Here is a 16,800-nt window from a genome sequence, read left to right as displayed (position 1 = left end):
TATTGCAGCACAGGGCCCAGCACACCAGGGAAGCGAAGACGAGCATCACGAGACTTCCACCTTTGGGTAGCAATGGGAGCAGAAACACAGTAGTAGGAGGCCATGCTTATCATAATGGTGCCCGACCGACCGAAGGAAGCCATTAGTGAGGCTCATTAAAATATAGCAAAAATCCGACGATAATGCGAGTTGCGGTGATATATATATATTCACTCGGAAATGCAGGAATGGAAGCGCAAAGAGGAGAAGAAGAAAATGGCTCACCTTGTGGCGTGGATGCAATAATAACGATCCTCGCTCTTCGCGCTCCACAGCCACAGCCAGTGTCAGTAACAACGGTTCAATCGGAGTTTGCTTTTTTTGTCTTCACAGGGAAAATGTGTAATATTATAATTTTTATTCACTACTATCTTTTTTCCATAAATTTTCTCCCGTCCGCTTTCCCGCGCTACGTAGCGCGGGACGGGAACACTCGCGGGAAGCTTACAAGCGAAAATGTGGGCTTGGGAATGGGAATGGAATGTCTTGGAGAGGCAAAAAAGGGAGGGTTTTTGGAAAATTAAACTACTTACAAGCTAAGATGTATGACGGTTGTGTGGGAGAAAAATGTAGAAAAAAAACACGCCTCTGATACGTGAAGAGTTATGTAAAAATCTAAACCAAACTGTCTCGCGCAACAAAAGCACGGATCATCATCTTCGGTGGAAGATGGAGAATGGGAGGATAGAGATTACAATATACCAAAAGGGAATGTTCCGGGGGATGGGACCCCCAACTGTTATAAGCGCTCTAAGTAACACAATTTTGTTCGTCCAGCTCAGTCTTGACGGGAAGTGACGTTAAATACGTTTTAATTTAAAGATATATGAGAGAACGTCCTCGACGGCGTCCGAGAGTCTTAAAGGGGGTTGAGGCTGAACATGAACAGATGAGCGCGCAACAACTCGTAACTCTAATGCGTGGCGAAGAACGCGTACGCAGCAACAGCAAAATACGCAGCAGCAGCAGCAGCAGCTAACGCGAAAGCGTGAATGGAGAGGTTCTATAATTAGCGCGTGCCTTGTTGGGGGGCACGCGGATATGAGAGGACAGCAGACAGATATGATATGAGTCGCGAGGGCCACTACGCCACTAAGCTGCTGCTTCTTTACCCCCTCTTAACACACTAAACACGTGTCGGTTACACGCAGGCTCTCTAGGCGTCTCGTTTAGTTATCTATGGGTGGATAGCTTGTTGCCCAGCTGGGCCGCTTGCTCTTGCTAATGGGCGCCATCCTTCCCGCTTCGTAATGAGGATTACCGGTTTTGGTGGTTATCTTTCGGCTTAGACTACCAAGTAGTATGGCGTAGCAGTAGCGTACACTACCGACCCTGCCCTAAACGCACCCTATTCTATCGTATAAGCTACCGTTTCTTCGTTTTGCACTACACTACACCATCCAAGTGTGCCGCGAAACGGAAGGAAGGAAGGAATGCGTGGTTTGGCGACAACCTGTGGTTGTTGCTTTTGGCGGGAGAAAATGCAGAGCATCGTTCGTGCACCACGGCAGAACGTTCCGTTTCTCCTAATTCCCGGTCGTTTTGTGTGTATGTGTGTGTATGTATTTCGAGTTTTTTGTTCCTTGCTGGCGCTAAAATCTCGCTTTCATGGCGTGGGTTTTGAGTGTGTTTGTCTGTCTCTGTGTGTGTTCGCATGATGAGCAGGAGTGAGGGGGTATGTGTGTGTGGTTCCTCCGCGGGTTTAGCATACCCAGTCTAAGGCCGGAAGGAAACGGTCTGCCACACATCCCCCTCGCTACTCCCACCCACACACACGCTCTCGCGCTCTAGTCATCCACATCGCTGGCATCGCTCGCCGAGGGTGAGGCGGCGGTCGTTGTCAGCCGCACCGGTGGCAGCTCGCTGCCCCCACCGCCACTGCTGACACCCCACCACCGTTGGCCACCGCCTCCTCCGCCGCCAGCCAGCGGTGGCCAGCGGCGCCGGGGCTAGAAGGTGGTCACCTTGCCGAGCTTGAGGCCGAGCAGCTTCTTGCGCTTCTTCACGCTCAGCTTGCTCCACAGGTTGCTGGTGCCCTCGACCAGCAGATACTCGTCGCACAGGTCGACCCCGGCGCCGGCCGAATGCTCCTTCGCCAGCAGGTCCACCATATCGACGTCCGACTTCTGGTTGCGCTCCGAGCGCGAATCGCCCGACACGAAGCCGGACTCGGGCCGGGACAGCGACTGCGTTTGGTTCGTCCACTGGAGCGTGTGGAACCAGCGGGCCACCTTAGCCGTTGATGAGAGCTGCGAAAAAGAGGAAAAGTCAGCGTCATTAAAGCTTTAACGAACACAAACAGATTTATCGGTCGTATCGAGTAAATTGCGCCTTTTTCCGGTGTGTATCTGTGGGTCGGCGGGATGAATTCAAAGAGAGAAAGAAGCAAATGCCGACCCCGAAAAGCAAACGCCCTTCGGGGCAATGGTTGGTAATGAATGGTTTTCAATTTTCCCCCACCGATCGATCCCATTCCCAACGATAGTCATCTAGCGGTAGCAACCCCGTGAACCCCGAAAAAGATAAAGATCAAAGGTGGAAAAAAGGCAAAAAAACGGGAAGAGAAATACCCCGGGAAAACGCAAAAACACCATTGTGCCATTGGCCGGAGTTGGAGTTGGTCTTCTTTTTGTTGTTGTTAACTTAACTTTGAACCTTTATTTGCTAATCATCGTTACCATCACCGTTATTGTGTCATCATGAGCGTTCAATTTGAAATTGTTGCTAATATTTACAGTTCTTCTTCCTTCGTCGCTTGTTTCGCCGCCACACGGTAATGCGTTCTCCTACCGAGTGCGATGGATGGAAACGACGTTCCGAGACCGTCCCGACCCGAAAAACCTGAACCCAGTCTGTCGTCGATGGTCTTTCGGGTGGTGTGTCTTTCGACATAATTACACGCTATTTAGGTTAGAAAACCGACTAGATACATAGAGAAAGAGAGAGAGAGAGAGAGGGAGGATATTGTAACGAGAAATTGTGGTCCGAGTCCGCATGCAGCCGCCGTTGTCGTCGCCTTCGTCGTCGTTGTCGCCCTGATCACTATTTGGTGGTGTGCCGGGCCCACTGAGTGCGCTGGACCTGGCTCATGATCTGGCTGCGGTTTGGCACCTTCTCGCTGGTGCTGCGCGTGATGAAGCTCGGGGTCGCCGGCAGCTTCCTCGTGACGGTGGTGCCGCTCTCGTCCGTCACCTTGAGCGTGACCAGACTGGGAATGGATGTCTTGCTGCGCGTGCTGTCCTTCAGGATCGAAACGTTCCGGGCGCTGCCCTCCCGGCTGCCCGTGCCGCTCGTGCCCGAGCTGCCACTCGCACCGCCGCTGGTCGGCAGCTCGGAGAAGGAGGCCGACTTCCGGCTGGGTCCGACCGCCGGAATGTCTAACTGTTGCTGGTGCTGCTGTTGGTGGTGCTGCTGCTGCTGCTGCTGCTGTGTCGACTGACTCGTCGTCTGCTGCTCGTTGGGATTAATCGGTACCACCACCTTCACCTTGCCGTCCGGATCGATTGTGGTGAGTGTGCCGACCTGCGACAGTGGCTTGATGAACGGGCTCGTCCCATCGTCGTCCGTGCGGAGCGATTCCATGCCCTTCTCGAGACTGCGCGCTAACCGCAGCTCGTCGAACAGCGTGGACGTGGAAGACGCATAGGACGGGCGGTTCGAGCGTTGGCCAGTGTCGGTCAGGAAGCCTGCCCCGCCACCGATAAGCCGGCTCGAGCCGGAAGACGTTGCCGTCGGTGAGTTTTTGCTCGAACTGTCAGCGGACGGTGGTTTGCTGGTGGAGCCACCGGCCAACCCGGCCCCGAAGCCGGCGGCGCTCGGGTTTGTGAACATGAAGTTTGGCACGCCTGCGGCTACTCCGCCCGCCGTCACACCCGGCGGCGTCGGGGCGATGCTGGTCGGAATGGCACCGGGATAGAACGCGCCGGGGAAAGTGCCACCGGACAGTTGGGTTAGCAGCGATTGGTTCAGCTTGTACAGCTCCTGCTGGGCGGCCAGTGGGCTGGTGGGTGCCGCGGTGGGCGCTACCAAACCGGCCAGCGACTGCAGCTTGTGCAGCTGCTGCAGGGCGGGCGTAAAGTTTAGCCCGGCTGCCCCGAGATTGAGCAGTTCGGTCAACTGTTGTTGCTGTTGCTGTTGCTGCTGCTGCTGCTGTTGCTGCTGCTGTTGCTGTTGTTGCTGCTGTTGCAGGAAGGAAAACTAAAAAGAGGGGAGCAAAGTGTTAGTATGAACGTGGGAGAGCCAGAAAAGGGCAAAGCGCGGCGGTCACGTTTTTGCACGTGCGCAACGAAAAGCGCATGAAACTTACCTCGGACAGCTTCCGGCTCAAAGGGCACTGGACGGCTTTGGAATCGTGTTAGGCTTGCAGGCTATTTAATCAGCATCGATCAAGTTATGGACACACACACAAACACATACAAAAACACACAGTAAACCTAAACACAAGCAGCAAGCACGCAAGGTCCGTTCGGTTAGTCGCTCGCTTGCTGTGAGATTGCATAACTTTGGGCGCTTTTTGACTCGTTTCGTTTGCGCCTTCGGGCGACAAGCGTGGGGCGATGCGGAGATGGTTGCGATTTGGGAGGGATGAGGGCGGAGGGGGGGGGGTAAATTGGACTGGTAGGAAAATATATAGCTTAACCGGACCGCCGAGAGAGGGCTAGGGATTAATGCTTCTGATTGGTATTTGTTTTCCGGCCTTTTTTTCTTTCTTGCTTTTCTGCTTTTCCGCCTCTCGAGCGGCTGCTTTTGAGCGAGATGAATCGCCTCGCGTGACTCAATCACTCACACCGAGAGGGAAAAAATTACTGCACAAACTAAAACAGACAAACAAGCGCCTGCGGCATCATAACGATGGGGAAGGAAGGAGGTCATAAAATGTCGGGGTGTTGGTAAATTAGAAGACAACAACGTAAACACACAAACACACACACGAAAAGGCGCAAAAAGGGCGATCCTACGAACACACAGAGAAACTTCCCATCCTCTCCACACCCGTTCATCACCCTAAATGGGGGGAGGAGGAGGAAAGCTCGCTCACTCGTTCTTACCTGAGGTGCGATACCGATGGCGGTTGCGGACAGTCCCGGTCGGTCCGGTTCGTGATAGCCACCGAGGGATGCAATGTGCTCTAATAGCTCACGATTTTGCTGCAGCAGCTGCTGGATACGTGCCTGCAGAGGGCGAAGCAAGAACACAAAGAAGAAGAAAAAGAAGATTAAGTAGAAGCAAACCCAGAGCCGTTACAAGGGATGATGATGGGCGCGCTATGATCAACAGACAGAGAGTGAGAGGCTGGGCGGCAAATTATTGTAATTTGCTGCAAAACCCACCCTCCTCTCCCCAGTATCATGGGCCTCTCCTCTTACCTGTGCTTCCATGCGGGCATTCGTTTCCGAGATTAGCTGCTCACGGACGAGCATCAGCTGGGCCAGCACTTGGCGCGTTTGCTGCTGCTGCTGGTCGAGCTGGTCCCGCAGGTTCGTCATTTCGCGCGATGCCGACAGTGGGGAAGATTTGGCCAACGATGATGATCCCACTTCGGGCGGTTCCTTTTCCTGTGAACGAGAGCGAGGGAGAGTGGGAGATAGTGGATAAATGCGGTGTGCATTAGTTTTATCGCGCCAAGGGAATCCCGCAGCAGCATCTAGCCCTACAAAGACGACGTGACGGGCGTCGTGGAACGTGTCCCAGAGCGTGGAACAACCACCGGCTGCTGGTAGCGCTGGGAGCCTTGTATCCGTTGTTGTGTGGCTATGAAAGGTTAAATGACGAGCAGCAGTTCCGGCACTGATTTCGCATTAACCTGCTAACAGGTTGGCTTGGCAAGACGCGGCAACTGCCTTTGGAGTGGTTTGGCTGCCGCGTTTGCGAGAAACCAATAATCTAATCAAAGATTCGATTTAAATTGAGCGTCGTCAATGGTGTTCTCCTGTTGGGGAGAGCGCACGTGCGTTTGTATAGCGTTGCCAGGGAATGGTGCGTTTCCAAGGCGAGAGTGCCACTTGGGCCGGGACGGTTGACTAGATGCAGGGTTACTAATGGCGGACCCGGAGACCGAGAACGTACGACGAAGACGAAGACGGCGCAATCGCTGGAGTGTCAAATTGACTTTTGATGATTTTGATGTCGTTTGGTGGGGGAAAGGTGTGTATAATGATATAATCCACAAACGAAAATACCCTCTTAGACATATAATGCGCCTTTTAAAAGACCATTTGAAGCTTCTCAGCATGACGACAGGTTGATCGGTAAACATATCCCAAGCGTGAATACACATTGTTGGCCCTTGCCAAGTAAATGTAGTGTTTAACACCGCACATTAACGTCATACATCATACGGATGGGGATAAAAGTGTGCGAGAGAATCAAACATCTCGCAAACAAAAGTAACAAACAACCCTGCACGGTTGGGGAGAGAAGCAGGAGCAGCTGGGAGACGCTGGGAAGTTCAGAACCTTTTCTGCTTTGGAGCAGGTGGAGTGCAGAGCGGGGGATGGTTTGGAAAATTCGTTTATATTTCCCCGTTGCACATCATCGATCCCCCCGAAGTGTCCTTTTGTTCCAAAAGTTCTGCTCGAAAACATCACCCTCTTCAACGCCACAGCCGCAAAGTCCTCTGCTTCCTTCCTTCCACCTCTGTCACCATCTACCACTGCCACGCCTCCTCACTTTTGTGAAAAAGGTTTTATTTATGGCACTCGCAAAACCGTCTCCATGTCGCTCTGCTGCCGCCCGTCTTTTCTCCCCCCCAGGCCGCATTCGCATTGCTTGCCTGCCGTTCCACATTCTTGACGCTTGTTTAAGATTAAATACAAGGTGCCATCACTTTACTGCTGCCCATGGTTGGGGGTGTTCGAGAGGACAGAAGCACCTCCCCCCCGGCTCGCCATCTCTGTAGCATCGTTCGCCCTCAGCCCCGCAATCTCCAAATATTATCGCGTGTCCTCGCACATCGGGGTGGGAGCTGTACGCTCCCATAAGCAATTAAAATTCTCCCTACATCCCCCCCCCCCACCCTGGTTCGCTATCTCCCCCCTCCCCCTCACCATACCACTGGAGCAGGGTGGAAAGTTACCCATGGTCGGTCCCCCATTTCTATGGAACCGTAAAAAGCGTCCTTTCTAAGCTAAATTTTATTATGGGACACCCAGGAGAGGGAGAAAAAAAAACATGGGAAGGAAACACCGAACACTCCAAACTTTTGTCGTGCCAAACTGTCAACGAGCTAGAGGAGGGGGGGGGGGAGGGAGGACAAAGTGGGAGGGTCCCAGGCTGGCTGGTGGTGGCGCGCATTAGCAGTGGGAAATCTAATTATCTTCCGTCGAGCGGGCAAATGTAAATACATAAGCATATCGTGCATAAGTGTATCCGCTTTTGAGGCCGAAGAACGTGGGGCAGCAGTCTGGGACGGAATGGAGGGAGGAGGATGCTGCGGCTGGGTTTGGTACCCGGTGGTTCTGGTACGTTTACGGAAGGAAATTCCTTTTCATTTTTCCTCTCAATGGGACTCGGGGGCAGCGAATGAACGGACCAGACGGAGTGTTTGTATATGCTTGTGTGGGTGTGTTGGTGTGTGTGTGTGTGTGTGTGTGTGTGTGTGTGTGTGTGTGTGTGTTTGTGAGCGCAAGTGTGAAGTGGAGTGCAAAATTATATTTTGTGAAAATGTCTATTCTTTTCACTGCCGAGTGACGAAGCGGCGGCGGCAGAAAGTTCTTCCAGCGGCTTAGGAAAAAAAACATTCCACACTCCTCCGCCCTTGGTGAGCGGACGACTCCAAGGGGCGAGGGGGAGGGGAGAAGGGGAAAGACTTTTGCCGGACGATGGTCGTGGCGTCCCCGTGCAAACAAAACCGCCGTCAGCCATCATCATCGCGCGGTGTGTGCATCATCGGTGCGTGAAATTGTATTACGGGCAATTTTCAACCAAAAACCAAAACGCAGCAGGCGGCGGTGAGTGAATCGATGTTTTGTTTTGTTCTGTTTTTGTGTGTGTTAGTTTGTGTGTTAGCTTTTTTTCAGCGATTGGTTTTTCTTAATCTGCTAACCATCGAAAACCATGGAAGGGGGAAGGGGCGGCAGTGGAGCAGCAAAACAAATCGATCCGATCGGCGGAAGTGATGAACCCACGCCAGTCCCAAACGGCCAGCTTCCGTTCGGAGACCACCCGGGAGAACGATGCTGGGCAGATGGCGCGATTCCCAGGAGGCAGGAGGCAGGAGGCAGGTTCGCTTTCATCAATCACGCGTTTTCGGTGAAACGATTAATGATGTTTGCATTCCATTTCAATCAGTGAAATATAGAACACGGTCTGTGTAAACTTGGCAAGGGGGGGGGGAGGGAGGGGGTAGGGGTCGAATTGGCTTTAATTAAGCTTTAGCTAGGGGGGCACAAAAAATGATAGAAATGGACCCACACCTTCACAATATGGTTTAATGTATTTAAAGGGCTTCTCGTGAAGTTTTTAGCAAACCATTGAGCGCACAATTTCATTACCGGATAAGCTAAATGAAGCGGAAGGCGGTAGATTTAATCCGGTAGTTGGAAGTTGACCCGGGGTAGAAGAAACGGGGTAAAACTTTGCATGCCGATGGTGGTCCCTCTAATAGCTTCCCACACACAAAAAGGTGATGAAAGTGAAAAGTGGATCAGAACAATCCAATAAAACGATGGCAAAAATCCCTACGACGTCCGACCGACACCTCTAAACAGGAGACACGGACAGAGAAGGGGAGAGCGAGCGGGGATCGTTAAATATTGAAATCACTCGGTCCCGGTGTGACACGTTTTTCAATTACAAACGATCCACACCGCCAGCCCGTCCGCCCTCTTTCGGGGCCCGGTTGTGCCGGAAAGTTCCACCAACCCAAAACAAAGTCCTGTGGGGGAAAAAGTCCTGCTTGCTCTGCTTACCTGTGCTGTGGACGATCGCTGCAGACTGGTGCTGCTGGTGGCGGCCGGTGACGACGGTGAGGCCGGGGCCTGCAGCAGGGCCAGCTCCAGATGGTCCGGACGGGTCAAACGGGGCGAATCGCTGTGGTGTGCCGCTATCGCCGGATCTGAAATTAATCGATAATTTATTAGACCGAGAACCATCATTTCCTTCTCGCCGTAACGCTATTATGGAAATCCTTCACATTTCCGGGACAGAGAGAAAGAGAGAGAGAGAGTGGGAGGGAGGATGGTTTGTAGTTGATTGCATTCCCGAAGAAGGCAGTGGCGGTGGGTTTGAGAGGCAGCCAATTCCAGACATTGCACTTTAGGGCAAGCAACATTCCTCGCTCCCGGGGCTCCAGGTGGGAAACGGGTGGAATCAAAGCAAGAATTCGCTTTGCCGATTAGATTTGGAGCAAGCAGCCAATCGCTTTGAACTGTGTCTGTGGTAGCTTGGAGCGCCGGTCAACGTTTTCAGGGTCGTGCGGGCGAGGTTTGCTTGCTAGCCCGATCCCGATGACTCGTGCAATGACGTCGTTGATGGAGGCCAACTCGGGTCTTCTAGAACCGAGGCGGGTGCATCGTTTAAACGGTGTTGGAGCAAACGGGGTACTGGGTTAGAATAGTCCGCGTCTCTCGCGTCTTCGTTTGACTGTGTTGCAGCGCGGTAGGCGACGAGTTGGACGAAGATACGCGAGTGGGAGAGTGAGAGAGCGAGAGACAGAGACAACAAGAAACGAACGCTATATTTAGATCAACAACATCAATCCACCGACAACATCATCGTTCGTTCTACGGCTAGCCCCCTCCCTCGCGTTGGACCTCCCGCCAACCTACGCCACGATCGAATCCCTTTTTGGGGGTTGAGGTGTAGTGCGCGCGGCCCTAAGCCCTGCTGGGAGGATAGATTACAGTGTCGAACGAGTTTGGACAGCTGGTAGTGCTGGTAGCGCTGACCATGTCCACCCAATTGGAAGTCCCAAACGGTGGAGGGGTTCGAGGCGGAAGAGTCAAGATCGTCCTCACCACAAACGTCACCGCTGTCTGTCATGGTCACAAACCAGTTGGAATAGGGCGGGATTAGCACGGTGGGAGGGGGGAAATACAGAACGTCCAAGCGGTCCTAATCCCGGCAGGTGGCCAACGAGGAGGAGGATACAGGGTGGCATGGAAAGGTGACATCCCTCTCTTTCTCATGCCCGTACCAACGATTGGACATGAGCACGGCACTGTGTGCAACAATTTTGCTGACAGCCGATTGATCAAAGATGTGCAAAAGAATGGCCAGACGTTGGACCCTTCCTAGCACAAAAAAAAACCCTCGGGTACACCGCAAATCTGGCACCTGCACGGCAAAGCGAATGAAAAATCTTCCCTTCGACAGGACGACATCGCAACGCTGCTGGCCAGCAAATTTGTGTTTTGTCTAGTGCAATCGGTGCGGATTGTGTGGTGGCATTTACTAAAAGCGTGTGTGGCATCATATGAATCAGGCCCGCTGTACAATACCCGAGCGGCCTATCATATCGCAAGTACAAATATTGAATGTTTGTCGATTTCAAAAAAAAAAAAAAAAAGATCACCATCGCTTTGTCTCGTCCATTCGCACATTAATCGTACCCTTCCTTCTGCTTCGCCAGTTGCCACCCGTATTGCCCGGTCTGTTTTGACGTTCCGCCCTTGATTTTCCTCACATCAGAAGGGGAAGCTGCGGATGGAAAATTAGATTTTTCTCTCCCCCCCCCCTTTTGCTCTCTCGCACTTCCTGGTTGCGTTGTGCCATGCTCCATGCTGTCTGTCGTTTACCGGTAACATCAATTTAATTTCCCCCCTCTCACGAATGAGTCCATGTGTGTGTGTACGGCGGTATCGTGCGGCACGGGAAATCTCACTGCGTGCTAAAGTCGCAAATGAAAACGTAATCATCACAGACAAAAAAAAAGCATAAAACATCCCGCCGGCTTTTCACAGATCACACACACACACACACACACACACACACACACACACACACACACACACACACACACACACACACACACACACACAACACACACACACACACACACACACACACACACACACACACACAGGAGATTGAAAGCGCAGTTCCCCCGCAGTGCGCCGTGGTGGAAAATCTGCTTCCAAAAAGCCTTTCACACACGCACACGCATCATACATGCATACAACACGCTGTTGATGGGGGAGGAAGCAGAAATTGTGAAAAGATACACTAATTAAAAACAACACAGCAGAAAGCCGGTGGCCGCGGCGATGGACAAGGCGACGCGCGCCGGCAAGAAAAACGATTCAATTTGCTCTCAAATGACATGTTGTTTATACATTTCGGGCTTCAAAGTTGTATCCTGATCCTGGGCATCGATTGATGTTGACCGACCGAAGTGGTGGTGGGGATGGGTTGGTGGGTGGGTGGGTAGGTGCGGAAGGCGAACAAACTCGCCCAGACATTGATGCGGTATAATTCATAGCAAATCAAAGTCACGTTTTCACCAACATGAAACACAAGGGAAACACACGCATAAAACAGTTTCAACCGGACAGGTGGGCGGAACCACACCCACGCTACCCCACAGTAGGGGGGGGGGGGGGTTGGAAAGGGATAGGTAAATATTATCGATAAGCAAACGGAAGAAAAATATGACTCCCACTAACAGTTATCCGCTGCTTCCATCGATCACGAGGTTGATCTCGTGAACGCGCACAAGTTGAACCCCCCCCGTGAGGATGGGGAGGGATCTGGGGGGTTACATCCCTTGCACTCAATCACCACGGCGGCCACGTGGCCCTGGTTCGCATTGCGTGACGCCATGTTGACAGACTTCTTCTTCTACTTCTCGCCCCTTCATTCACCCGGCCGGGTGTCCGAGCAGAGTCCGACATGTGGCCAGCATGTTTCATTTTGCGTGTCCCCGATTGAAAGCGACAGAGTTCCCCGCCGAGCGCGAGAAGGGAACACATCGTGTAGGTGTAACGGCCCTCTCCTGCCCGACGCTCTGACGTCATTGTGCACCTTGAAGTCGGACCCGGGGAGCGATCGGGTGAAAATCACGGCCCGTGCAGAGTGAAACGCTGATGCTCCACGAGGACGCCGCAGCAACAAGAAGCAGCAGTAGCAGCCAGCCGCTCTATGGAAAGGGACGATGTGTACGACCATAATCCGCGTGCAATGTGACGTTCAATTGACAGATAAAATTCGGATGCCCTGCTCAGAGAGGGAGAGAGGGGCGAAGAGAAACTCCCCCCGAGCACGAGATCTTTGCACGGCCGCTAAATTGGGATCCAAGCGTGAATGCGCACCAAAAAAACACGACGCAACACTGATGCTCACTTCATGGTGATGATGATGATGATGATGCAGCAGCACACGCGATCGACGGATCGTCACATCGAAGGCGTACGGGGATTAAAAAGAAGCAAACATTCTATTAGTCTCCACATAGACACCGAGGACGGTGATTGAGTGGTTTTTGGCCGACGATGAGGACGGCTTCCCGGCACCGATGGTTTAATGGCGCAGAGGAGGGATTAAGGGAATGGCAAAGAGATCACACTCCCTCCGTGTCCACCGTTTAATCAATCAACCATTAACGCCTCATCGACTTTGGCGCGTCCGGTTTTGACGATTGGCAACGGGGCAAGAAAACGGCCCAAGAAGCAGAACATTGTACGCGACACCACACACACTGAGAGTCTCTTTTTCTCTCTTGCTGTGTGTCTTCTGCTGCGCCCTCCTCCTCCTCCTTCCCCTTCCTTCCCCATCAAATCACACGCTTCAGTGGATGGCGTGGTACGGAACGTTTGATTTTTCACACAATTTTCGTTCATCACCACCATTCCTCTCCCTCTCACCGATTTTCACTTCCGCTTGTACGTGTGCCACGCAGCGAAAACACACACACTCGCGCGCGCGCACGCTCACGCCTGGAATATCAAGCCGAAGTAGAGTGAGACGGAAAGTGGAACAACCTTTCGACCACCGGCGTGAGTTTCGGAAGAAGTGATTTATTTGGCCAGCGTAACCGATCGAAACCGGCAATTAATCACCAGCGTAAACAATAATAAGCCAAAGGGTGGGGGGGGGGGGGGGGCCGGTTGGGTGGGGTTTTGTGAATTTTATTTTGATATTGTAAATCAGATCATTTCGGGGACCAAACTCTAGTGATCGATCGAGCAGGGGGGAAGGTGCGAGAATTGGCTCACTGTTCCGGCCAGTCGCACATCTGGTTAGAAAGCGACGAGTCTGGTAAGACGGAATGGGTGGCGGAGGTGGTTGTCGAGGGGCAGAGTCGAAGATCGTAAGAAAATAAACACAATCTGTTTCGCTCTCGAGCTCCGGAGCGCAAAGCGGCAAGTCCAGCAGAGGCCAGTTTTCTTTTATTTTCGATGGCTTTTCCGGCAACCACACAAACCCCGGCCCCTGGACTGGTAGACGGAGCTTCACATCCCAACACAAGGAGAAGAGCCGTTGAAAAACAGAGCGAATGAGCGATAGTGCATGGCGCTTGGCTTGGCTTCGCTTAATGGTAAGATATTACTGCTGGCGCAAGGTTTTTTTTTTCGTCCATTGCGTTGTTGTTTTGTCCATAACATTACTTCTACTGCTGCTGCTGTTGCTGCTGTTGCTGCTGTTGCTGGTGCTGTTGCTACTACCATGTACTACTTCTTCTGCTGATGCTGCTAGCCGAACACACACACACACGTTGTACGTGACGGTTTATTTATTCAACAAACAACGAGGTAGGAAACGAGACTCTCGTTTCAATCACACCCCGAAAGAAGCCATTTCCGTCCCTACAACTACACACACACACACTTCGATCTCGTTGCCCTAGTCCGCTGCCCGTGTCCCGAGAGAAATAAGATCTGCCATTGTACGTCAGCAGTGAGGGACTTCCTTTTGGTGGCAGAACGGCTCAGGCCCGGGCGCGCGCCCACCACGTATCGTGTTCTGGTTCAGTGGAGCAAGGATTATTTTACTCTCTCCCCTCTCCCGCCCCTTTGTGCCAAGAAGCCCCAAGCTTCACCCAGCCTTGCGAAGGATTCCTTGCTTGGTGCGATAATTCGCTCACGCTCACATGCCACGTCCACGTGCCCCGGCATGACGAAGCGAGAATATTTTAAAAGCAAATGAAACCATTGGTCCTGGCCGTCGTCGGATTCGCTTTTGTGTGCCAGGCGAAGGACAGGTGTGCAGACAAACACGCAGCATGCAGCCTGGGCAACATAATTACGTGAGTTTTGTGCGAGAGTTTCCACCGTGTGCCGTGGCGCGAGCTTGTCAGAAGTGTAAATTTCCCAACTTGCTCGTTCGCCCCCCTCGTTCCCAACCCAACATCAATTGAGAGACGCACGTAAAGCAATCGCGTAAGACTGGTGGCTTCTACCGGTCCTGTTCACCATTGCACCGGCATCGTCTTACATCGCGTTACCTTCCGCTCCGGATATTGAGATGCGTCTTGCAAAGAAAAAGGAATGAAAAACCGGAACGCGTGGGAAGTTCACTTGGAATCCTCAAGACTACCTAAAAACCACATCCTTCTCATATCCGAGCTTTTGCGGAGAAGGCATAGAAACACATTTACCGTGCGTGCATGCGTTCGTTCGTTCGTTTGTTTGTTGTGTAGGCAAGTTGGCAACAAGAAGAGAGAGAGGGGGGGGGGGGAAAAGAAGTATATTCACTCAGGCTCTTTTCTGTTCTGTCAGCGCAAACTAAGCGCAAACTGGCTAACGAACGCAAACACACAGTAAATAAAGTAAAGTAAAACCACCGCGTTCGCAATCAGAACAGAACTAAGCGGCATCCGGCTCTCCGGTGAGTCCCACCACCACATCATCCCACGTACGTTCCGGTGTGTGTGTGTGTAAAAAATGAGGAAACAAACACAAAGAAGGTGACACAAACACGTAGCAAAACAAAAGGCAAGGCAAGGAAAGAAGAAAAAAAAGCAACGGTCGCTCGCGGGATAAAGTTTAATTTGAAGCGATGACTTGTCGAGATTTATTTTCCCGATGTTCGATACTGATGGAACGAGAGAACGAGATGGGTGGGGATGACGTGGAAAACAAAATCCATCCCCCCCCCCGTTCCAAACCCTCCAAGGAGAGAGAAATGAAATGGGAATGGAAGTTTCGCCTTCGCGCGTCTGTGCCAAAGCGAAGACGACCGGACCGCGTTAAATGAACCGTGAAGTGAGGACGCGAAATTGGACGGTGAGTGAGATAAGCAGTTCCACAAGCTTTCCTAAGCGCCAGCCTTCCCGGCGTAACGGTGTAACAGAATGTGACGAAACAACAAACACAAATCTCTACGGTTCCAAGACTTCTCCCGCCGCTTTTGGGCAATAACGGAGTGAGTGGAGTGGTAAAGATACTTTACTTTCTTTATGCGAATATGATGCTTACGGGCTGTAACGAGGGAAAGCGAAAGTAGAAAATCTACTCCGACGCATTCTGGGACGAAAGAATGGCACAAAACGAATGATTGTGCCGCTTCCCGGCTACAGCAAACGGCAGCACCCAGAGACTCTTTGTGACAGGCCGGTTTTATGCAAACACTGCCGCGCTGCCATGAGTCCACGGAGGACTAAATTATGTCGCGTAATATTGTGAAAGAATTCTAATCAATTCACGGCAGACACGAGCGACCGCGTCGGTGGCCTTTTTCGCTACTCTGTTTTGATGAAATCATTTGAAGTGTCAGCCATCCGCGCGGGGTTTTGTTCTTTGATGATGATGGCTCGCTTGGAGGCTGTTCCGGGTGAACGGTAACCGAACGGAGCGTTAAAACCATCGCCCTTATCCCCGTCCCCAGCCGGGTGGTAGGTACATTAGGAATCCGTTTCGAAAGCAGTAAATACAGACCGTTGCCGTTGCTTTGCTCGGTACCTTCTGTACGGTTTCTTTCGCACAGCTGACAAATGCGAATGCGAAGTAACATCAAGAATTCCCCGACGACCCTCCCGTGTCCAGAATGCTCCTACTGCGCTACCGTTCTACGTGTTGGGGATGCGATCAAACCCATTCTGAGCCGCTGTCGGGGAGGAGTTTGTGTGCAAGAGGGTGTGCAAATTTAATTAAAGCTCCAAGTCGACACTACCACCGGCCGAGGATAACGATTTGGTCGGATCGGTTTGGAACGGTCCCAGCGGTTTCGGCGATGGTGTGGAGAGTGGAGTTCTACCGCTTTCGATTAGTATAATCGTGGCTGTGCTGTGCTGGGCGGCTGGCGGAAATATGCTAACCGACGCCATTATGAAGCGCTTCGGGGCTCAAACAAAATTGAAATGAATCTGTATCATCGCGACCGCGTACCGACACATCCGTACGTACGTGCCGAAAGAGAAATTTTCAGCGAATCGAGCCCAAGCCCGTTGGACCGACTTCAATGGTTTGGCCGGATATTGGCACAATCTGGTTTCGACTTTCCCGAATAATGGTAGATAAATATTGAATTTGGGTTCTGGCAATATCCAATTTTTGATATCTTCCAGGAACGTTTTCGGAGGGAAATCATTTACCCATTCGCTGAGGGCGGAGAGCTTTCAACGGAAATCCTTACCTTTTTTGATTTCGTCGTCTTCGCTGATACGATCCGAGCACCGATCCTGTTCCGAGACATCGCACAGCTCCGAGTGATCGTCGCCGAGGTTGTCTCCGCTGTCCTGTATGGTCAGCTTGTGGCACACTTCGAATGCTTGGCCAACGGTTCGAACAATCCGCATGGCTTGTGACTGTGGAGATAGTAGAGAAGAGATGGGAAAGGCAATTAGACATGGGTTCTGAAGTCATTTACAGGTAAAATAACAATATT

The 16,800-nt window shown here is 52.0% G+C and overlaps 2 protein-coding genes across 6 annotated transcripts in view; one reads left to right on the top strand and one right to left on the bottom strand.

The window, feature by feature from the left end:
- The window catches only part of LOC121594746 (CLIP-associating protein), a 155,301-nt gene that overhangs the window by 55,265 nt on the left and 83,236 nt on the right, over positions 1 to 16,800 (top strand). The gene's annotated exons all lie outside the window — the stretch shown is intronic.
- LOC121594750 (neurogenic protein mastermind-like) overlaps positions 419 to 16,800 on the bottom strand; it is a 33,163-nt gene continuing 16,781 nt past the window's right edge. For 4 of the 5 annotated variants that reach the window (XM_041918375.1, XM_041918376.1, XM_041918378.1 and 1 more), the window contains exons 3-7: positions 16,549 to 16,720; positions 8,949 to 9,094; positions 5,406 to 5,594; positions 5,088 to 5,210; positions 2,631 to 4,236 (exon numbers count right to left, since the gene is read on the bottom strand). In XM_041918375.1, coding sequence (XP_041774309.1) covers positions 3,082 to 4,236; positions 5,088 to 5,210; positions 5,406 to 5,594; positions 8,949 to 9,094; positions 16,549 to 16,720 — 1,785 coding nt within the window. In that variant the 3' untranslated portion in view covers positions 2,631 to 3,081. Of the gene's footprint in view, positions 2,289 to 2,630; positions 4,237 to 5,087; positions 5,211 to 5,405; positions 5,595 to 8,948; positions 9,095 to 16,548; positions 16,721 to 16,800 lie in introns of those variants that run through there. The other variant, XM_041918379.1, reaches the window with a different exon arrangement.

Source organism: Anopheles merus, chromosome 2L, assembly GCF_017562075.2.
Source record: "Anopheles merus strain MAF chromosome 2L, AmerM5.1, whole genome shotgun sequence".
In the NCBI taxonomy this organism is placed as follows: domain Eukaryota; kingdom Metazoa; phylum Arthropoda; class Insecta; order Diptera; family Culicidae; genus Anopheles; species Anopheles merus.
Note: the sequence above shows the minus strand (reverse complement) of the source record. Positions and strands in the feature narration are given on the sequence as shown.